Here is a 23,782-nt window from a genome sequence, read left to right as displayed (position 1 = left end):
AGGTTCCTGTGTCTCACCTCTGCATTATTTTAGCATGAACAAGAGCATCCACAGTTGTAGAAGGGTTATGATTCATTTCTTCTTCAGTGAAAACAGAAAGAGACCCACTGTGCTGTTTCTGAATGTCTGCCACCTCACTCTCCACAGCCTGGGCCCAAAATGCCTTTTGAAAGGGTACTGCTCCACTGACCTCTTTCCACACTGTTTTGCCCACACACTTTGTATTCCTGTTTTTAAAAGAAAACCTGGTTTCTAAAAGAAATACACGTATTAACTCCTCCCACACTATTTATGTTATGCATTCTCTTTTTAAAGCACTTATACACAGATGTTTTTAAGAAGGTACAGAAAACTTGCAGACACTTGCTTCTTGGATCATCTTCAGAAAGACAATGCTTTGACGCTATCTCACCAATGCATGCAGGCATCAGGCACTAGCATGAAGGTAACGAGCTTTGTGAAATAAAATAAAACCCTATCTTTTCAACCAAAGTGCCATTTTGCAGCTTTTGTGTCTCAGCAGTTTTGCAGCGTATTAGACACACCTATATAATTATCATTATTCCTGAATAAAATGTAGACATTTTTCTACAACTCCAGTACTGTGTTTATCAGAATCAGTTATACCAGGATTTGTAGTACTATCACAAAGACACCCCACAGCTGAAGTGCATTCTTTCTGAGTCCTGTGCATCCCATACCAGTTTGGCATCCATGGCAACTACACAGGACAAGGAAGGCTTGCTGTCAACGGTTCTGATCCTGTGAAGTGAAGATTTGTCTTTCTGAGACCCTACTCACTCTCAACTAGGAGAGGTGAAGGCAGGATCAGACACTTATCTGCTTGAACACAGCAGATTTAAAATTGAAGCCTGTTCTGGTTCTTATATCCACTTACAGATACTTCTTCTCTGTGTGAACACATGCATAGATACATACAAGTATTTATTTATTCACTGTACACACGCATATATATGTATATAAAATATTTACCTTTTTACAATTAATTTCTTAATTTCTGGTAGGATTGAAAGGTTTCAATTTGGAAATGCTCAAATATTTCAATTTAAAAAATCACAGCTTTCCCCAATCAAAACATTCTGTAAGCCAAAATCGCTATCTTTATGCCGAGGCCAGCTTTAACTGAATACCACAAAATATCTGCTGGGTCTCATAAAAGTTGCAGTCTAGCACTAAATCTGAGCGATCCCTCTGGAGGACTGTTTTCTGCAGGTTTGCATCACAGAAACAGAAACTTGGTAATTTTTGAAGTTGCTTAATATATATCCACACTCATTTCGTCACTCAGGAACGCTGCAGGATCTCGAACACCGTGATGTTTGCCACGAGCTCCTGCCAACGGGAGCTGGCCCTTCCCTTGCTTAGTTTTACTTTTTGTGGAGAGTGTTTATTTCCATCACGTCCTACCACAGGGCATACCCTCTGTGCAGCTCCTGCCTGAGATGGCTGGAGGCTATTCTGTCTGTTAGAATCTGGGACAGGGATTTCACTGGAGAACTACATGTACCAGCACATGCATTTTTAACAAGCAAAGACAAAAAATTACAATGAAATAAATCACAAATGTACTTGTTCCTTAAGGAGTGCTGATGCATTCTGAACAGAGAAATCTCTGCATAATTGATAAAGCAAAGCCTTTCATTATTAAATTAAATTATCCACCTTCCAGATTTCACAGAAGATAGAAAGTAGTTGTTGTTGCTATGAGGCAAACCTTGCTCATAATCATTGTAGTTTAAGACGGGGCTCCCCTGTCCTGTTCTGGCTGCCTGAGCAGAGTTTGAGCCGGATTCACTGGCGGAGGACACTGTCACACAGGGGAGGCTTCAGCCTCTGCAGAGGACAGAACTGAGCCCCACGGTGGCTGGGCAATGGGCCCTGGCAGAAAGGTTTCAATTTGGAAATGCTCAAAGCAGGGAGAAAGGGCCCACCAGGAGCCATCTGACTTACAGTTTTTAAATGATCCTACTAAGGCCATTTATGGAACCTAGAAACTCCACAGCCCTACCTGAATAGAAAATAAGGTTTTAATCCCTATGGCTTTTTCAAGGGGGAAGGGAAGGAAAGGGGAAGGTAACTTTTACAGAATCTGTTATTGTATTTCTCCTTGAAAATTGCCAGAAACAAAAAAAAAACACCCCACCCTTATCTATTTGGTTTGCCATTAAATAGCTATACTTATGTGAAATATTAATATACGGGTATTAAGCTGCAAATATACTCAAAGAAAATTTTAATTTCATCACTTGCCAAAGCAGAGCTTCCCAAGGGTGTACAGCATTCCCTCTGCTTTCCTTTAGTGTCTGCAGGAGTTGATCAGCAATTTGCAGAGCTGGGCGCTTATAGAAAAGTCAGGAATGTATGACTGCAATCACCTTTGAATACTGTTTGTGATGTATTTACATGTCATGTTCAAAATAATTTAAAACTCCAGTTTACAAGTGATCAAGAATTTATTCTGCTAGAAGCAGCCTAGAAAATTCTTTAAGGGTAACATATTAATATTTCAAGTACCAAACATTTCTACATACTTTTCATATTTTATATTAAGTGTAACTGGATTCATCCTGAGACAAGGTTCTGAAACTCAGCGGTCCCAGTTCTCCAGTGCTTAGCACCTGCAGAAACCATTGTCCAGTCTGGATAAGCGCACACTTCCCAGGATTTCCTGGTAATTTTTTGTTTCAGGGAGTGGATGACTGCACAGCAGGGAAATGAAAGCACGAACAGCTCTGTTCTCCAAACACAGTTATCAATTAATACTTCATCTCCGGAGAACGAAGCTGACTCTGTTCCAGAAGTGGATCCTTAGCTAGGTAACGCTTGTTAGCAACTGAAATCAAAGATATGTTCAGAGCCACATGACCTGAACAGTGGTTCACGTAGCTCACAGCTCAGTTTGATTTCAAAGACAAGAAGTTGCTGTTGCATTATGGTACAAGCCAGTGGAGAAAAAAAAAGGTTAACTGGGGGAAGAAAGGAAATGCCTAAGAGCCTGGAATTCCTACATGATCAAGGGGAAGACGACAATTTGTTTGGAGAATACTCCAGTGCACCTAAGTTAGGAGCTACCCTCCCTGACTATGCAAGAAGGCTATGTACTCAGACATTTAAAGTTTGAACTAGTTGCCCAGACATGGTTGCCTAGTGCTATCAGAGATGCCATAGAGGATTCAAGATATCCTCAAAAAACTTTCCAATGTAACGGAGGACTAATTGGAGACCTACAGCCTCCCGAAGCAGCAGCTGGAGGCCAAGTGGGACACCCTAAGGCATCTCAACTGGTTCTACATGCCTGTGTCTGGGCAATGGACTCAAGCACAAGGCAGTTTGTAGACTCTCCCTCGCGATTCCTGATTTTCAAAAATCACAGGAATAGTAAGATAGGTGTAACATTAGTGTTACAGTGAAGTAGAGATCATATTAGAGTGTGTATCTTGTCTCTGGAAAAGGTAGGAGAGCTCTGATGTGAGGTCCCAGCATGGAGAGCGACTCTCCCAAGCCTGCTGAATGGCAGCGGTAGAGCCAAGAACAGACAGCAGGTTTTGCTGCATCCCAGTCCAATGCCGCTCCCACTGGGCCATGCCGCCTTCCCAAACAGAAATATCAGCAATCTAAATAAAGCTCTAATGAGTCTGTATTCCTAATTACTTTGGTGGAATATAGCTCTAGCTGAGAAGTTCTGTTTTTAGAATGTTTCCAGTAAGGATCCCGACATTTCTTTCCAGAGACAATGTGTTTTCTGTTTATTTTAAAATAGAGGCTTAGTCTTCCACTTCCCTAAAAATAAAAATTAGCTGCAGTAAAATTAATTACTGCAGTGACTTGCCCTTTGAGAAGCTGACTGCAGTAAATTTAGAGCTAATAGGGTATCACAAGAATAGACAAGCTCACCTCAGATGACCTGAAAACCGATATTTGTCATTGGCCTGCCCAATGTGGACAGGCCTTTATTTGGAGCAAATTAGTAACACAAAGTGCAACAGAGGCATCCAAGATAAGAATACTTGCATCTACATACCAGAACTTCTGTACTCAGTTGTCTGGGGCTGAAGTGAATGAGCTCAACTGAAAGCCCTTTAATACTCCACAAATAATGCATATGGCACCCTTAGTGACTCCCTGCAGTATGGGTGCAGCATGGATAGAAGCTCGGAAGGTGCCTGGCTTTAAGGTCATTCAGATGAGTCCACAGCTGTCCTTACTGCTGGGCTTCATGGGAGTCAGCTGCCATGAGCTTCAGCTTCTCTGTGGTCTGTAATTGCTGATGTCCTACAGAAGTCTAGATGCTCTGCAGCTACTTATACTAAAATTGCTATGAACAATCTATATTTTCATGTAAAGATTTACTGTTTCAAATCTATTACATTTAAATAGTCTTCCTCACAGACAGAATAGTTTGTTTTACAGGAAACAACTCTCTTCAATACAGAAACAGGCTTGCCTGACGGGGTTTGCTGAAATGTCTGGCTTTCACCAAACTTCTTGCCTTCTGAACACTTGTCTCACATCCTACACTGATCTTTCAAAAATAACTGGGAAAACGGGAGTGCCCATTTTGATTTGTATGTTTGTTATTTTTAATAAGATTTTTAGAACAAGTACAGACTTGGTCCTTATGTAATTCTGTGCATTTGTTCTCACAACACAGTGTGAGATATTTCTGACAATTTCTAATAATTTGTTTGCACTTCCACGTAAAAAAGAGCGCGCAGAATGAAAATATCAGTGTTAGTTTTAATTATTTGCATGAAGATAAATATTTGGGGTGTGCCCAAGAAACAGAGATATTATACAAAATCTGCACTAGAGGAACCTTGAAATTGTGATGTCATGCATCTGAAAGTACAAAAATGCCAGCACTGTGGCTACCTAGGTAAATTAATTCTGGCTCTTGTATTTTTATCTTGTGTGGTTTCCTCATGTGGCACAGTGAATGTGGGCAACAACTGACCATGCAATTGAAGGCTAAGGTTGAAACGTTTGAAATGTTTGAATGTTTGAAAATGACTTCTTATGGTCTTGACTGACAGGGCTAATTGCATTATTAACTGCTTGAAGAAGGTCAGTATCACAGAAGAGAGAGGAGGTCTATTGGGCAGCATGTGGTGGGTACAGAAATCAGAGTTTGGGATGTCTGGTTCAGCTCTCACCATCACGTTGCTACCTGGAACTGGTCACTCTTTGCATAGGAGATGGTCTGCTGACATTCATCCTCTTTTTTGTAATAGCTGCAAAACTGGGCCTTACTCTTTTCACCAGACTTGGTGAAGTTTATTTGATGAGTGTACTGCCAGTCCTGGAAAAAAGTTCTGAGTTCATTTGCAAGCATCATACTAACAGGCCTTCTGCTGAGCTACAGGTATTGTAAAGTTAAAATGAAATGCTGGTTTTGCTTACTAGGAAAATATAATGAAGAAAAATATGTTGAAGAACAGCACAAGCCTTTAAAAAATAGAGAACGTATCAGCCTACAATGTAATCGCTTTATTGGAAGGTGTCTAAATTGCACTGCTTTTGTAACTCCTCTTCCATTAAGTGGCATTAGGGCCAATGTACAAGGATCCCTTGGTCAGTGTGATACTGATTTTGTTTGTAGCATTGTCTGTTCTCTCAGAGAAAGAACATTGATATCAATCAGTGGCAGCTCTTTGCAGGATCGATTCCTGTAAGAGTCTCTTACAGGACTCTTACAGTGTCATTGCTCAGCTCCACAAGGCTTATTTATCCTCATTACTTCTCCACAGCCCAGTTTTTTATTTCTTTTCTCTAGTTCTGTGTGTTCATATATACTCGTATCTAGCATTCATAAAAACCTGTTTAAGCAACAGATCTGAAAGCTGTTGCTTATTTTTCTGGACCAGAGAGGATAAACAGCAGCCATAGGAAGCTAGCTGGTTCACACTGGGGTGCCAGCATGAGGGAAGTGCTATAGGAGCTTGCCCTATATTCAGCCTTGCCCTCCCAGGCAAATGTTTCTACTTTCGGTATTTCTGCTGTTCATGGAATTCAACAAAATGCGAATTGAATTTTAACTGCAGACAGAAAGTCAGCAAGCATCGCAAGGACCGCGCCACTTTGTCCCACTTGGAGCAAAGTTAGAAGATGACAGTGAAATGCTACATGGATTTTCCAACCAAGGGAACACCACCTGCAGGAAGAGACCAGACGAGAGCATCACAGCAGATCAGCATGGGTACCGTTGTACGGGCCAGTGGAAAGCAAATAAAATCTTCAAGTCCATTTGTAACTCAGCTTCTATACTGTGCCTGGTGTCTACTGGAACGTTTACAAGATCCTGCGTATTTATCACTGCTAAAAAACCTTCAAATTGCAGACATACAGAGATGCAGCACTGATTCCTTCTAAGTGAAATAATTTACACAGCCTCCCCCTCTTTCTCTTTGCAGGGCACATAAATAGGTTCTATACAGAGAGTCTCTTGAAAGAGTTTGCTTGAGGCAACCCATGGATGAGGTATCAAGTCAAAGAAAAAAAAATAATCAGAAAGCCTACAACATGCTAGATGGGGCTCTGAGCAACCTGATCTAGTTGAAGATGTCCCTGGCCATTGCAGGGGGGTTGGACTAGATGACCTTTAAAGGTGCCTTTCATCCCAAAGCATTCTGTGATTCTACGATTCTATGAACATATGTGCAGTTTTGGGTGCCACAGTATAAAAAGGATATGAAGCTACTATAGAGTGTCCAGAGGAGAGTCACGAAGATGGTGAAGGGTTTAGAGGGGAAGCCGTATGAGGAGCGGCTGAAGTCACTTGGTCTGTTCAGCCTGGAGAAGGGGAGACGGAGGGGAGACCTCATTGCGGTCTACAGCTTCCTCACAAGGGGAAGAAGCGGGGCAGGTGCTGATCTTTTCTCCCTGGCAACCAATGATAGAACCCAAGGGAACGGCAGGAAGATATGCCAGGGGAGGGTTAGGTTGGACATTAGGAAACGGTTATTCACCCAGAGGGTGGTGGAGCACTGGAAATGGCTCCCCAGAGAGGTAGTCACAGTGCCAAGCCTGACAATATTCAAGAAGCATTTGGACAACAACCTCACGCATATGGTGTGAATTTTGGGGTTGTCATATGCAGGGACAGGAGTTGGACTTGATGATCCTTGTGGGTCCCTTCCAACTCAGGACATTCTATGATTCTATGATTCTCTTGCAAGCCTGGGGGATTTCTGTTGCCTGAAGGCACTTAACTATAGGCAAAAAAATACATGACATATTTACACTCAGTCTCTTTAGGAAAGGGAGATACACTGGTATTTTACAAGATGTTAAAGGTATCTTTCAAAAATGCAGCTGAGCAAGAGTTAGAAATGACAAGTACCATTTTTTCTCTCCCTCTCAATTATAGGTAGCCTATATAGGTATTAAATAAAACCCTCTGCCTCATTCTCCTTTCATGCCACTTTTATTCCAGAGAAATCTCTTTGATGGAGCAACTCCTTACTCACAGAACAGATGATGAGGAGACAACCAGCTATGGCATCATTACTATCACTCCAAGGTAGTGCCATTTTCCAAGCAGTACATCGCTTCAAGAGAACATCAAAGGCATCACACATATTGTCTGGCACGCTACTCTCAAAAAATCTAAATCAAAGTGATTGATACCTTTCTCACTGCTTCTTTAAGGTCTGAAAATAACAGAATAAAAAATACTGCTTTCACAATACAAATTAAAATGGGCAGCCTTCTGCAAGTATCACTTGTTGCTCAGAGGGTGAAAAAAAAGTAATGCAGGGACAGACTTCTTATCCCCCGTTTCCCTGAATCACTTCAGGCAAGTGAGCAGTGCAGGCCAGCTGGCATGCACTATCCCTCCTCTCAGCAGACAGCACTGAAAAATATTCATTCCTGCTAACAGTTACCTTCCTCTGAAGTACTCGAGTGGTTGCTGGCATCAGACATAAGAAATACCAGCAGTTTTTCGAATGAAAGCTCTGTGCAGACTGTGACAAAGCCCCACTAAATATAATGGAATATTTACCTTGACTAAAAGCTGGGATGTTTGGACTTGCGGTGCTTTGGATCAGACCCACTGTTGACTAACCTTGCTATTTACAAACTTCAGTAAAACATGGTTGGATTTTTTCCCCATTTTCATAAAGTTTGAGTTGCTAAAGGTAACCTATCCACATCTGCTTCTGACCTTCCAACTCCCAAAGCCAACCCCAGTTTATTACCCGAGGTAAGAGGTTAGTTTACTGGGAAGAGCTGTACTTTTTAACACTATTCCAATATCACACCTCTGCTTGCTGACATGCCGTCAGCAGGTCAGCCTGCAACTCTCGCCCCTCGTACAGTGTGTGAAGAGGCTGTCAATGAGGACCACCTCTACAGTAACTGCAGGATTGTGTGGTTAACTATGAAATCCTTACGCCTTTATCTCACTATGTGAATCAGATAACTTTAAAATCAGCAAAGACAAAGTCATATTCACAAGGATCCAGTTGCATGTGTTATTGGCAGAGTTTAAATTTCAAACCAGAGAGACCTCAATGCTGACCAATTTCCATTCAGCTGAAACTAATTATCTTTTGCCAAGGTGGGTGACCGGGTTTTAGCCAAGCACACAGGTTTTCACATTTTAATTCTTAATCACAGTGCAGCTGAGTGGTTCAGTCATACCAGAACACCAGACACTATTTCCAGCTGTGCCTGACCTAACACTGAGACCAGCAATCCTAGTTCCTTACTCTGTTAATTTTGCATCAGAGATGCAAAGCCTTTCACTGGATCCTTATCCTTACCGAGCAGTGCAAACCACCTTCAAGCGAGATGGAAATCATCACACAAAATTCAGTAAAATTTCAACACGTCCTTTACCTCAGAGGCTTTTTTTACGCTTAAGAAGTGGTATGGATGCTGGGCCAATCTGCTCAACATACAGTGTAAGTTTGGGGGTAGCAAAATAGGAAATGTAGCATTTCTTTGTAACTGAGAGAATAGCACTATGACCATCAGCATGATGACTATAACCATTTAGCACCTCTGAACACCTCCTGCTACAGAAGCAGAACAGGGAGGAAATGTGCAAGATGGCTTTGTAGGACAGAAACATAAGGGGGCACATTTCCAGGCGTGTGGTTCAGCCTCTTGACTTCCATTAGTGTTAATGGGAAAAACACAGCTATGTCCCTACCCTCAGGATGCAGCCCAAGAGGACATTTTTGCCTGTAAACACTGCGATTTAGTACACAGCACTGCACCCAGTATTCCCACCTCTGCCTTCATTTCATCAGCACAGCCACTGCCATGTGCTAGTTTTGCAGCAAGACAAGATTTATGGAAGCTTTATTTTTGCACTCATTTTCCTTGGGTTGAAACAGGGGCAAAACCACAGCTTTTAGGTGAAAGGGCTGAGTAAATGTACCGGGAAGTGCTAAAGAAAGAAAGAAAAAAGTAGACATGACATGGTAGGAAGTAGCTTGGGGGGAGGGGTGGAATAGGTGACATTTTTCACTTACTCATATACTGACATGCAGGAAGGTACATCAATCTGAAGTCTTACAATATGTAAACCAGTATTAAAGAAATATATGTCCTCATTAATGTGCTTTACACTTATTATGCCATGTTGCTCCTTCCACTTGCTTCTCAGTCACAGGGAGCCACGTTGTGATGTCCCCCTGCAGCTGCCATCAGGTTTTGTTCTGCTGAAACAAATTTACTGCCACTTGCAGTACTTCTATAGTGGAGCTATGTATCAGGCTCTGGCTATGAAAATAAAAGAAAACCAGAAGAAAGGCCAAACACAAGCCAAGAAAATTGTTGCATTTCTTTAGGATTGTGCTACAGTATAGATAAAAGCTTTATAAAAGAGGTTCAAGGATGGATTTACTGCAGTAGCCTGGAGAGCAGCTGCATCTTCCCTTTCCTTCCTAGCACCTCTTCTTGCACGTGCCCTCACTCCTATTGCGCAGGAAGGCCCTACCAGGCCCATCCACCCCCCACCCCATCCCCATCTCCATCCCGGCTCTGGCTGCCCTTCAGCTCCAGCACTGAAATCCTGGCAGGGAAACTCCCAAAGTCTGCCTCAGGCTCAGCCTCATCTGATCAGACATTTCTTCCTACTCCACCCAATGGACCGCCAGCCGATACGACAAAAAAAGTAACAAGCAAACATTGCATCTTTACTGGCTTTTTGTGGCACTGGTGTTGGGTTCCTTCCAGAAAGCGAAGACAAAACTGTCTCTAACCAGGCAACTGGCAGGCAAAGGATCTGCTGTCATCCAGAGCAGTATCAAACTTTAGTTTTGCTGGACATTACAACTGTGCTGTGACCAGAGACTGCAGCCAGCAGCAGCTCATAGTACTGCCGGGCTGTATCTTTATTTTGCCCCAACTTGACGTGTGGGAAGCTCAGTAGAGTTTATCTAGATGATGTGCAGGACAGAGCTAAATTCCACTTTCCCTCTATATCCTCAAGAGGATTCAGTACTGGCAGAGCAAGCAGACTCCCATCTCCAGCTCGGCCCGGGGTTTCTTCCCCTGGGCCCTCCCAGCACGGGAGCCAGCAGATCAATGAGCAGAGAAGAGGAGAACTGAGCACTGCAGAGTGCCTGCTACTTCACACATTGTTTTCCTCCCTGGCAGAGGGAACGTATTAGTGACACCGCAGTTCCATGAGCCTAGATCTCCAGGTTTAGTACCTCACAGTGTTTGTATTACATGTGCCTGGATTTCAGAAGAAACCAGTAGATTGTCAGCAGCATAAAGTTGCAGGGGTAGAGGAGCTCCCTGTGCAACTCGACCCACTACATCAACTCCTAATGTAACCGAATTTTTTTTAAGACTAGAACTAGGATAAACAATCAGTGACAGCAGCAGTGTCTATGATCAGGCAAGGGGCCAACTGATTTCCATGAGATTAGGTCAATTCTTTTTGATGGCAGCCTGCAAAAAACTGCAGAGAACTTTAAAGTACTGCCAGTACAGATGTATTGCAAAATAATCAGAGGTTTTGTTGGTAAGTAGAAGGGAAAACACAGTCTGCACGTATGGATGTTTCTGGAAATGGAAATCAGAACGCTTCATACCCTGCTCTTGCAGTTACTTTTTTTTGTGGTCTGTTAAAAGCTTGAAGAGCAGCCACCATACAGTCACTAGAACTGGCTAATAGCACAAGACTGGGTGAGGAACTGGAATAAATTAGTGAGCATGAAAAACAAAAAAGGGTATATATTAAATTAGACATTCCTCAAAAAGAAGGCTAAAAAAAGATGGATCTTTCTTGAATTGTATTGCATTTGACCAGCACTATTTCAGTGGCTATGGAGAGTGGTTTTTGTCAGAGCAGACATAGAGCCCTTTCACTCTAAACTACATTCACGCATGTGACTCAACTTTCTCTTTCCTGTCCTGCTTTTCTCTGTTTTTACCCCAGTTCTGAGTAAACAGAAGCACAAAACTAACAGCTGCAAGATCTCGTCACCGGTTCTCTGGTAACACAACTTGCAAGGCAAGGGAGAGCTGGTGCAATCCCTGCTGCCCTCTCAGAAGCAATGTGCTGACCAAGCACATCGTATGGAACGCAGCTGCACTGCATCTCCTGAGGAGCGAGCGTCATCATGTTAATGTTATCAGAATAATGTATTTCTACCTCCAGATCATTAGAGGTACCTAGGAAAATAGCATAACTAATTAACCAGCTAACTAATTAATAAATCAACATGCACACACACACACACAAATTTCTTTAAACAATGTCGATTTTATAAATCAGTGCCAGTAAAAATCTCACTCACTGCCATGAACTCTGGAATTCGGCACGGCCTTAAGGTGATCTGCAGCAGAAGTATACAACCTAATTATGTTTCCTTACATAAGCAACATTAAATAACAGAGTCTACAGAGAAAGCAGAATTTATTTCAAGTTAACAGTTTACCTTTTAATGATTTAATGACTTTTTAAAAAATAACATAGAGTGACATAGCTGTGTGTTTCAGACAGGTCCCTCAAACAAAATACGAGCAGGGATGCGCTCTCTTTTGTGGGAGAAGCCCTCCTTGCCTTTCCGTTCCCCTCATACCCATCCCTCTACTGAAATGGTGATCAGACCATTCTGCACAGCCCCCTCAGACTCTTGTCACTGCCACTTGTGCCAGCAGCTTCCTCAAGCCAGGCTGTGTCCCAGGTAACCTGTGCCATCTGAAGGGCTGAAGTTAGCAGGTGACCTTGTAAAGGATAAAACTCTGCCACAGGTACCCTGAGCAGGATGCGGGCTGGGTTTGTTTCTAGACCACAGCACGCTCAGACTGGACTGTTTTTCAGTATGTCGCTTCTTTTCCTCCTGAGCTTTCTCAGAGAAACTTTGAGCAATTACTCTTTCATGAAGCAATGCTTGTTCAAGCCTGCTTTTATCTGCACACTACATCTCATCTCTCTTCTCTCTCTCCTCTCCTGTTCAATTTGCAAAGTGGCTATGAGAAGGATTAATAAAAAGGCATGACAACAGGCCCTTAGAAAGCTGGTGACACCCAGATCATTTCTGCTGACCTGCGCACTACAGGAAAATGCCGTGGCCAGCACCAGGCAAAGACTGAAGGCAGTTACTTGGTGCTTCATCTGCATAGCAAAATCAATGCTGATGCACTGATGGAAGCAGTAGGATTATATTGTAAAGGGTTTACTTGTCCTGCTGGTACGAAATACTTGTCCTCAGTGAAAAATCTGTGTGCCTGACTAGCTGCTGTTTAGAGATCAGGATGAGACTATTGCACCTTTTTGGCCCTGACCAAAGTGTTCTGGTTTACTGCACTTGGCAAAACAGTTTTTATTCCAAATGGGACACTAGTCAGCTACAGCAATGCACATCATATTACTCATTCAGCAGCAGCAGCAACTCACAATGATTTCTTCAATAACTGGCTGAAGTTGACTGTAGCTCTCCCAACTGTAACTTCAGTCAGCATGGTATTTTCTAGATTTGGTCACTGCAATGCTCTCCATTTTGCTGCAGAACAGCAAATTGTTTGATTGCGTGAGTAAAAGATTCTCTCCTTGAACATGAAGGAGCACAGGGGCGCAATGACAGCAGGGGGAACCCCAATAACGGCACCAGGGAAATGGAGCACTCTGACCCAGCTGCTCTCAGGGCTATTGTGGGAGCTCTTAATTTCAAAAGCTTTCAAACCAGGTAGTACAGCAGAAATGATAAATAATTTTAATGTGAGAAAAATGCATTCTAATTTCCTGTAAGACAACTTACTGTCCATTTTTCAACAAGTATGCGCAGAAGGACTGAGATTATGTTTTTCTCAAGTTCTCATGCTGAGCATCTATGCCCTTTGCTACGGGGAAATTCAGCATGTAAGGACACATTTACCACGTCACTTAACAGCTAAGCTGAAAATCCATGCGTAATTGCTATTCTTCCTCCTACTGTAAGTTATTACAAGTTCTGCTTACTGAAAAGAAAGCTGGAAGTACTCTAATAAGAACATCTATATTTATTTCTGTGATCAAGCATTTATAGTCTGAAAGTACTGAAGATGAGGAACTTTTATCCTATTAGGATAATCATCCATTTCTTTGTAAGGTTTGGTATTTTCTCCCCAGTCGGATAGCTTAATTGACGGATTAAGCAGAAGTACATGGCCAACAAATGCTAGGGCCTTCTTTAACAAAGGTGGAAATGGAGAGTGATGAGGAGAAAGTGACTTTTCTTAGATACTTAGGGACTTCCAGACAGGATAAATAAAAGGGGTGGCTTTTAACTTATTTAATGTTTGGCCCAAATTGATCTTTCATCCAACATACATCTGAGAAATGCATTAAAGTTATTTTTACAATGCTTGCCAGAGTTTCATATTCTGCCCTTTTTCAGCAGCAAAGCAAATGTCAGTGCTGTGAAGCTCTGGAAGCTCATGCTGAATGTCAGACACACTGAGATCTGTAACTTAGAAGCCTTGAACTTTTAGACCATAGGAGCCTTAATGCCTGGCAACTGCACACTGGGTTATAACTTGGAAAATGTCAGAAAAGGATGAATTGGGATTCCTTGTAATGCAAGCAGTGAAGAAGTATGTCCAGAAGTGACATATAAAGCCCCAGGGCAAATAAAGCCATCCACACAAAGTCATTGCCAGCTGCTTCATAGAGAGGTGCTTGTACCTGCTGTAATGGAATACATAGGTCTAGCAATTTGAAATGGCAGCCACAGGAGATGGGAAAGGGATTTTTTTAAAAAAATTTTTAAAACACCGTCTGGAAACTACTGCAAGGAGAGCCACAGTTAATGATGAAGCCAGTGATATACCGACTTTATTAACCAAACTATACATGGCACACAAGGGGTTAGCAAGAACTAGTAGATTAAAACCAGGTTGAGTCATCATTTACTTCTGTCCACAAACACAGTAGTTCATCACTGCACACTGCAACAGAGTGAACATTTGCTTTTTCATGAAAGGGATGATCAATCAAATCTGAAATATCAAACAAAATCCTACTTCGACTCAATTCATAAAACTATGTTTATCAGAGGGAGAGGGGATTCCCTTATTTAGATATAAATACATCTTATATATCTTACCTATGTATGTGCCAAAGGTCCAGAGCAAGTTAATCCAGCTTTGAAGTCAGCCCTGCTTTGGAGCAGGAGGTTGGATTAGGGAACTTCCAGAGGTCCTTTCCAACCTGAAGCCTTCTGCAGCTCCTGTCTTGTGGACTTCACATAGGCTCTTACTCCACTCCCACCAATTGTAATGCCAACTGTACTGAATTCCACAGTGCACACTCAAACCCTCACAGTTCAGTTAACACTCAGCCAGGCAGATTGGCTTTGGCTTCTGATGTCATCGTACCCCTAATTCCTGCCTCCTGCATCACCTCGGGGTTGTGGTGGGAGGAAGGACTGGGGTTCTAGGCATCAGCAGGTATCAGAATTCAAATAAACAAGGAGAGACTGTACCAACTGTGGAGTTCACTGAAGTGACACGTTGGAAAGATTAACAGAAGCCGCAGTTCTGCAGGAAATGCTACAAAAGCATGCCAGTCTCACCTAGCCCAGGCAGCACATGCTCCAGAAGGCAGGGTTCTCATAACCCAGGCAAGGTCAAGTCCTTCCCTCCCATTCGGACCTTAAAATTCAACTTAATACAAGTTTCCCCTTCCAAACATTGACAGGATAGCTTGGGAAAAACTAAGCCTTCCAGGAAAATTACTGACCATCTTCTGTTGTCCTTGAATAGGGCATAAACACACAACTACATCACCTGGAAGCGTGTTTCTCAGATTTACAGAGACTTCTGCTTATTTCGATGGAGACACTTAAACCCCTTTGACAGGCAACTGATACTTCAGTGTGTGTGACCACTGAAGGACAGTGGGAGAATAACTGCTTCCACATGATGCAGGAAACAGCTTTCCCCAAATATAAAATCATCCTCCTGAGCATTTAAGTTTTCAATTAAGTTTTTGTTCATTCCTCAGAAGAGAGATACACTTGTTTTCTCTCAATGTCACAATCCTAGAGAAAAACTGAAGATATGCTTTTCCTATGGCCAATATGAACTTCTCACTGTGCAAATACAGCAGACGAAAAGCACTAGTTTTGCCACACACTACAAAAGCTCCTGAAATTTAATCAAAGAAAATGAAAACTCAACATCAAATAGTATTACTATTTATTATTCAAATAGTAATAGAATTTTTTAAAAAATACTTCAATATTCTTTGGTTTAGTCCTTTTGCATGTGTTTCCTGGTTGTTCATGACCGATAAATCAAAAAGCTGATACTGGCTCCTTTCGGATTCCACCAAGGGAAACTTCCAAAAGTGAGCTTAAAACTGACATTTTAAGTTCTCTCAGAGTCAATTTATAGCAGCAATATGAACCTGTGACTGTGTCACATATAAACCATGAAAACTGCACTTATATGTACACAGAACTGCCCTGGTTTATCTTGAAAATGGGTATATATCTATGCTGCCAGAAGACCATTATATACAGTACTTATGCAGACTGAAATTGTGTACTGGAGCATAAATGCCATAGCATTGGAAAGGTGCACACAGAAGGAGCAGATAACTGCACGATACAGTATTACCTTTTTTCACTCCTTAGGCCACTCAGATGCTTTTTAGGGTCCGGTGATGAAAGCAGCATGTAAATTCCACAGGTATAAACAGCTGTTGCTCATTTCAATTTCCACTAGAGATACCACACCGCAGGCTCACCTGGTGTCTCATGCCAGTGTTTGGTTCATAATAATGAATTTTTAGGAGACCGAAAATCCTCATACTCATTGCCTGCTTAACAAACAGTTGACAAGGATGCCTAACAATCTTTCCCTTCTTTCATTAAGAGCATTCAACCTGCAGTAGTTGTTGTGACATTTTGCCCCTTAAACAAACACTGATTATAGAAAATAAAAGTAAAGCTTCATAGTTCTCCTTTAAGCCTATGTTCTTACATGAGATAATAGCTGTCCTTTTTGCTGGATCCAATTTCAGTCTGCCATTCTACAAATGGCAGTTTTGGGCAATTCGCTTTCACAGCTCTTCTTCAGTGTTGAACCCAACTCTTGTCAGAAGTCAGTGCAGACCCTCCCAGTATGGGCACTAACAACAAGGTTTGTCATGGCAGGACCAAAACACCTCCAAGCTGAGGAAATCAGTGACCCTGCTGTTCTTGATATGCCATTATCAGCATGGCAAGGAACAGGCAAATGAAGACTCTGCACTTGGAACAGACTGTAATCGTGCAATCTGATAACTGAAAGCAAACCCCAACTTTTGTGGCAATGGTGGTACATTCAATAGGACACACCTTTAGGTGAAAGAGTCACATAGCAAGATTGGAGCGCTCTCTATTAATTTTAGACAGTATGTCCTTAAAGGCTATGGTTTCTGATATTCCTCTTCTTCCAAGCTGTGAAAAGCTCTGTTGGATTCAATACAGTGCACAGCAAATGCAGGAGAGCAGAATCAGAACCTCTGTGCAAAGATCTGCACGAGCTGAGGTTACAGACACCTTTAACAAGTCTTTCAATTTCAAGTGCTAATGTATTAAGACTCCACCTTCATTTTCTCTCAGAGCTTCTGAAAACTAATAAATTTCTCAGAATTTCTTCTTCCCAATAACTGTCCACAATCTAAAGGAAAGGGATGAACAATACAATATTTGGAATCTTTCTGTTTGAATCTAACAGGAATCTTTGTGCCCAGATTGAAATTTGCATTTTTCTGTGGACTTACCGTTCACGTTTGGGTTTGTAGTTCTCTTTTTTCCCCTACACAAAATGTAAGCATGACAAAAGAAGTCACCAGATACTTGGAAATACTCTTGAAAATGTAATCTTTTGGAGTCTTTTGGAGAGCAAATTCCCATTCATTAAGATGAATTAACATAAGTCATACTGAATTCTTACCATATACAGATCATGCAGGTGCACACAAAATAATAATAATAATTAAAACCCCATGATTAAGAAGACAAGTGAGAAACTATTGCAGGATCAGAACCTGCAAATAGGTGTGTGGTTATTCAAATATACAATGCTAAGTACGATTTTTACTAAAAGCAACTAGACTACCAATAGGACTAATAGTAATTCCAATGTAAGTAAAAATTATTCTTTTTTTTTTTGTAAGGTAATTTTTAAGATCAGAAAAAAATAAGGGCAAATTCGTATTTTACCTGCCGAGGGGTCCTCTCTGATTTACTCCTGCACCATTCCCAATCTGTGAGTTCAGGTTTATGGCTTTCCTCATGAGACAACCTCCTTTCTGGTCCTTCAGAAAAAGTCGACTTATCAAAATTTCTGACCTCTTCTCTCTTAAAGGTTCCCAGTTTGTCGGGAAGGAGGCGGTCGGTGCTCCTCTCCTTGCCAGGGTCTGGCCTGGCCTCGGCTCCCTGCGGGGCGTCCCGGGAGCTGTCCGGCAGGGCCGTGGTGCTGAACCCCGCCTTCCCAGAGCCGGGGGGATCGCCGCTTCCTCTCCCAGGTTCTTTCGAGTTATCGCAGTCGTAGCTCACCAGGTTGTGATAGGACGTAGATTTACCATCGCCGTCGTGGTGGTGGTGGTTTTCGTGGGATATTTTGTAGATTCCATAACCTTGCTGGAATGACAGGTTGAATTCGAAACCCCTACGCTTGGCTAAACAGAAAGGGAAGAAATGTCATATTAAAAACAGTCAAAACCAAGAAGGAAAATGAGATTACACACACAATGAAAATGACATTCTAAACCATGGAATAAATTATTTAACTACTGCTAGAAACAGGCAATTTTCTATCCATAAAAAGAGTGAGTCGTTGAGAAGAAAGACTTCTCAGATAGTATGTTATTATTCTGCCTGCTTAATGAATTCAGCAATTATACATTCCAACGTTAATGGATTCCCAGAAACTGGTAGATTATCTGCCATTTTCAAAAACACATGATATATGATGTTTTATGGGGTAAACACAAGAAGAAGATATTTAAATTTTGTAATACTTTTCTTTTCACAGCCTGTTTCAGCTGTATTCCTAAAGGTGAAAAATTGTACAAAATGATAAAACATTTCTGAGAATCTATAACTAACCTTCAATATCAATAGTCAAGCAAGAAAAACAGGATTCTACAATAGAAAATAAATATTTGAAGTATTTACACCATGGAATTTTTGTATATTCTTCATTCTCAATTCAGTACTCCAACTAATCTTACACAGCAACTGAACAATTAACTAAAAATTCTCAATCATTATTTATACCCTTTCATTCTTCCTCCTTTCTAACACAAACTACCTGAGGTTCTTCATCCTCCTCCTTTTCATCTTACATTATGTAGTAACTAAAGAAGTGTCTTTTATTTAACTAACGAAATCATCTTCCCACCAAACCTTTCATGCTAAATTATAAAATAAAAGGTATGAGGATACATTTATACAACCTCTATTTCTACTCAACCTCTATTTTGTGTGCTTACTAGATCATATATACTTATGGGTGAAATTCTGACCATTGTATTAAAACTCGAGAACAGTCTTTAGTACAAATATCTAAAAGTCACAGATTTATTTAAAATGATTTTATAATTGCTACTTTTCCAGCTGTTGTACATTTCTCTCTCTAAATAGCATTATTAAATACAATCTGAAATAAACTGCTTCCTTGATGAACTGCAGTCACCCTCTCCAGGAAAGCAGTTAAAACAGCATCAGTCGCAGCACAACCCATTCTGCACTGGGAGAACGTGTTCAAGGCAAGTGGAAGCCATGAATGAGAATGGCTTTTCTCTAGGATTCAGGAGCTTGCTTTCTCCCTAAACATGCAGTAAATGTCAGGAAGTCATCCAGTGATGTCAGAGGACTTTTGCTCCAGAGAATGGGCAACACCACCCAGATCCTCAGAAGTACTTAGCCCTTAACTTCCGCAGTTGGACTAGATGATCCTTGTAGGTCCCTTCCAACTGAACTATTCTATTCTATTCTATTCTCTTTCTAACTACCTATTCTGTTCTGTTCTAACTTTCTAAATAAAACTTGCCAGCACTTTCAATTCCCCTTGGACGAGGCCTCAAGGGACAACTGTATCCAACTCTAGCACTGCAACTCTCACTTCTGGAAGATTAATGCAGAGATCTATCATTTTTATATATGGATATAATTGCAGCATTATAAATAGGAAATTGAAATTATTTTTCTGTTAAAGTTACTCTTGATAATAATTATGATCATAAATAAAAAAAAAAAATCAGCTATTGCTCTATCTTCCATCCTTCTAGGCTTCCTTACTGTTATTTTTACCAGAACATATTTATTATATGGTAACAGAGGTCTAACAGATACAGATGTATGTAATATCCTGTGGCAGATTTCTATCGTTCAAACTTTCCATAATTACCTACTGTTGAACAGCTGAATTTTTTTAAGTTTGTACATATTTGGTTGTCCCAGAAAGCAAACGTGTGAACATATATGCATACATTTGTGTGTAATGAATGTCAATTAATCACTAATAAAGATACTGAACTTATATTAGTAGGTATAATAAGCTTCAATAAAACATTTTAATAACAAATACTTGTCTCAGAAGAGTACTGGAAACATGTTTTCATTTGTAATTCATAATGCAATCCCTCTGTGCAGATACAGGAGCATTGGAGACTGAGGTATTTCATAAATAACTGTGGCCAGGTAGTTTACAGGAAAGCATTATGCAGTCTTGTAGCCACAAATACGACAGTGTTACTTATGTTTGCAGAAGCCTAAATGAGTTTTTCACCAGAGATAAGTTCATGGAGTGATAGCTGTATTTCTTCGTCTTATATTTCTCTGACTGAGTACTACCACATGATCAAGCTCTTTAGGAAAAGAACAAAAGTCGTGTAACTGCAGGAGACAGGCTGTAGTTGTCAGCATGTGCAGGGATTCCTCCAGCTGGTTTTTCATGGAGGCCCAGAGAAAAACAGGGCTTTAGAAGATTCCGAGAAGATTACCAGTGAAGGTCTGGCATCCTCTGTTACACCAAGGTAAACTTTATAAACACGCAGGGAAATATTTTTAGGCAAAGACTGTGTAGGAGTTCCTCAGCTTTCAACAAGCAGCATGAATGCACTGACATACAGGCCCCTCCCATAAATCACATCCTTCACCATTCGCTTGTTGGTGTTGCTGTGATTTCTGGTTAGTAGCTACAGCACAGGTGTACAAACAATAGCTCCTCTCCTTCTTAGAATTTGCTCACAATTAGCATGTTTTTTTTTTTTCCCCCACGACACTAAACATGTTTAGCACGGTCCATGTACTTGATTAGTAGAAGTCATATTTTGGCAGATATATTTTTCCCAGGGTAGGAGAGGAGAGTGAAACTAGGATTCAGACTCCATTGGACTCTGCTGAAAGATCCAACAGTGACCTGGGAAAATCAGCCAAGCTTCTGAGGCTCAGCATCCACTATTTCTATCCAGCTGTCTTGCACGAATGTTTTGAGTCTCATTTATTGTTCTGAATAATGTTTAAATAATTCAGGTAAATGATTTCAAGGAGTACAAAGTACTGTTACTGACACTAACTTCCTATCCTTCTTACTACAAGATACATTCCTGCTGCGCGTCACCCTTCCATACTTACTTTTGAGTTCTTCTGAAGACACTGCATACGAATTCCTCCTGCAATTAATAATGCAGCCACAGGGCAGATGGATCCAGTGTTCTGACAGGACAAATACTGGGGTGACTGTGGCAGCCAGCAAAGTCAGCAGGAAGCTAAGTGCCTCAAACGAAAGGCTTTGCAAACCAGTGATGTGCTGGACAACCATTTGTATCTGAAAGGCAGAGCATTTTGAAATTTAAATCGCTTCAGGCACACAAGATACTTCCAGGAATAAACAGAACATCTCACTATTAATATGACACAAGGAAAAGACACAGGTTGTCATCAATGTTTGCTCAGCCTAACAGTTTTGTTTCTAACAGAGAGTGGAGAAAACACACTGACAGAGGTTCTCCTCCTCATTCTGCATTTCTCAGAAAAACCCTTGCTTAAGCTAAATATAGATGCCTGAGCACTATTAAAACAAGCAACTCACAATCCAAGCAACTTAGAAGAGACTGCTAGCTCAGTCTCTCCTGCATGGTACTGAGGAACCCCACCTCCTGATGGGGAACAGGAGAGGAACTCAGCACCACACAGGGCTGTGCAGCAGATGTTCTGTAACGCTCTCTTTCCATTGAGAGAAGCTCAGGTGCTGAGTCTATCCACACCCCGGGGACAGGAATAACACTGTCCCAGCCCCATGTTCCACAGTGTCAACAGACTCCTTTCTAATTATACTTGAATGCACCTGTTCCCAAATACACTAGTGCATGCACACGGACAGCCCTCCCTCCCTGCCCCCCCCTCCCCCCCCGCTACAGAGATTACAAAGATGCAAGCAAACCTCCTTTTTCTAACAAACTCCTATTTTTTAACCAGTGTGGCAAAGGACGTGACTCACAGCTGTGAGAAGGGGCAGAAGAGCTAGCTTAGTACAATTCACAGACCCCATAATGCTTGTCAGACAGCTGGCGATACAAAAGGGTGGACCTTATTCATCACTGTATTCAGGTGCTACAAATGATGTGATGACAGAGTAACATACTGATGAATGAGGCTCTGCCAAACCTGCTGAAAGCGGTTAAATTCAGGTAGTGACACAGACCTGCTTAAAAGGACTTTTGCCAGCACAAACTATACTACAAGGAACAACTGCAATGGCTACTGTTTATCTGTTTCAATTCATGGCACACCAACTCATATGCCATTTAAATGTAAGGAAACATTAGAAAGTAAAGCAATCTGATGATTTACCATCATTGGAAGCCAGAGAATGACTTTTGTCAATGCAAGAATCAGTGAGAATCGTTTCTGGGCAAAGCCCACTGTGAAGCTCCTGCTCTGTATGCTGTTCATGCAACGGGGCTCAAGTGCACTGCTCTCAGCCGCATCTTTCCTAAAAACTGCCTCTGAGCTTGGACACGTGTTTTGGAAATGGTTCAGGGTTTTATCCACAGAGTCCACCGGCGACAGAGATGGGGTAGCAGTACTGCAGCCTGCAGGTGTCCCAGGGGTGATGTAGCCTCGAGAGATTTCCTGGTAATCAATGTGTAATAGCTGTTGCTCATCTGAGCACAATAGCTGGTAAGTTAGAGGAACAGACAGCACTGTGAGGAGGCAAAAGCACAGCGAGTAGACAATAAATAAAAACAAGATGTAGGAACTGGTGCAGTCAGTGAAGCAACCCCAGGAGGTGGGGATGTACTTGCCCCAACCACAGAGAGGCAAAATGCAGATCAGCAAACTGACAATCCAAATGGTAAGAATGGCCCATACTATGCTCACTTGTCGCTTGGAAGTGCTGCAGCTCGTTGTCTCAGTTTTGTTGATGGTGTAGAAGTTGTAAGAGACTATAAGAGACCCTTTCAGGTTGCTAGAAATACCCTGGAATAAATATATAAGTGCTGAGGTGGTGCACAGAGCCCGGGGGACGACATCACTTGACCACTGAGTGAGCATGAAAATAATCACTGGCACAATGCTGATCAAATCATCTATTGACAAAGAGGTCACAATCATTGAAACCGTGGTTTTGTTTTGCGTTTTCAGCAGGGAAACTAGTGAATAAATGCTGCCCAGAAGTGCTGCAAATGCAATGACAAAAGTCAAGCAGAATAGAAAGACATTCAAAGTTCTCTGCTCGCTAGGCTTATCCATAATGCTACGATTTTCAGCGAAGAAGCTTGTCCCATTGAGTGACAAATTACTAGGCGTTACCGACATTGTCCTTGGCAAATTCTTCCTTTGCCTTCTCACTGACTCTGCAAGTTTTCACTGGCTGAAATCAGAACTGTTAGCTCCACATCACAAGTTTCTTTGTTTTCCTAGACTCTCTTCTGTGGCATCTGATGAAGAAATATTCAGGTGAAAGCACCCTGGATAACCAGAACAACTCATGCTCTCGAAAAATCAGGCAACAATGAAGTATCAAAGGTGCTGAAAAAAATGCAATTTTTCATAATCCTTTCAGTACTGGAATATGGTTAATTTAGGCTCTTCAGGTAATAACACACCATTCACTTCTGACAGATACCAGGCAATGTGCCTTACTCACGAGTTCAGTTGAAATGAAGGCAGAATATCAGGTATGTTCAAGCTCTAGTAGCTCAGGGAGAAACATAGTAGAAATGAGAGGCTGTTGGATTCATCCTGCGCTGTTCTGAGCTGCAGGAGGGAGGAGTCAGATGCAAGCAGGATAGCAGAGCCGAGGGGAGTGA

The 23,782-nt window shown here is 41.6% G+C and overlaps 1 protein-coding gene across 2 annotated transcripts in view; it reads right to left on the bottom strand.

Moving 5' to 3' along the window:
- Positions 1-23,288, bottom strand: part of GPR149 (G protein-coupled receptor 149) — a 29,288-nt gene extending 6,000 nt beyond the window's left edge. For both annotated transcript variants that reach the window (XM_009463817.2, XM_087740136.1), the window contains exons 1-3: positions 22,320-23,288; positions 21,102-21,294; positions 17,682-18,139 (exon numbers count right to left, since the gene is read on the bottom strand). In XM_009463817.2, coding sequence (XP_009462092.2) covers positions 17,682-18,139; positions 21,102-21,294; positions 22,320-23,288 — 1,620 coding nt within the window. The remainder of the gene's footprint in view (positions 1-17,681; positions 18,140-21,101; positions 21,295-22,319) is intronic.
- Between the last annotated feature and the right edge of the window lie 494 nt (positions 23,289-23,782).

The sequence above is a fragment of the Nipponia nippon genome, unplaced genomic scaffold (genome assembly GCF_047370975.1).
Source record: "Nipponia nippon isolate SJK-2023a ecotype South Korea unplaced genomic scaffold, ASM4737097v1 scaffold_7, whole genome shotgun sequence".
NCBI classification, from domain to species: domain Eukaryota; kingdom Metazoa; phylum Chordata; class Aves; order Pelecaniformes; family Threskiornithidae; genus Nipponia; species Nipponia nippon.
This window is presented reverse-complemented; position numbering and strand designations above follow the sequence as displayed.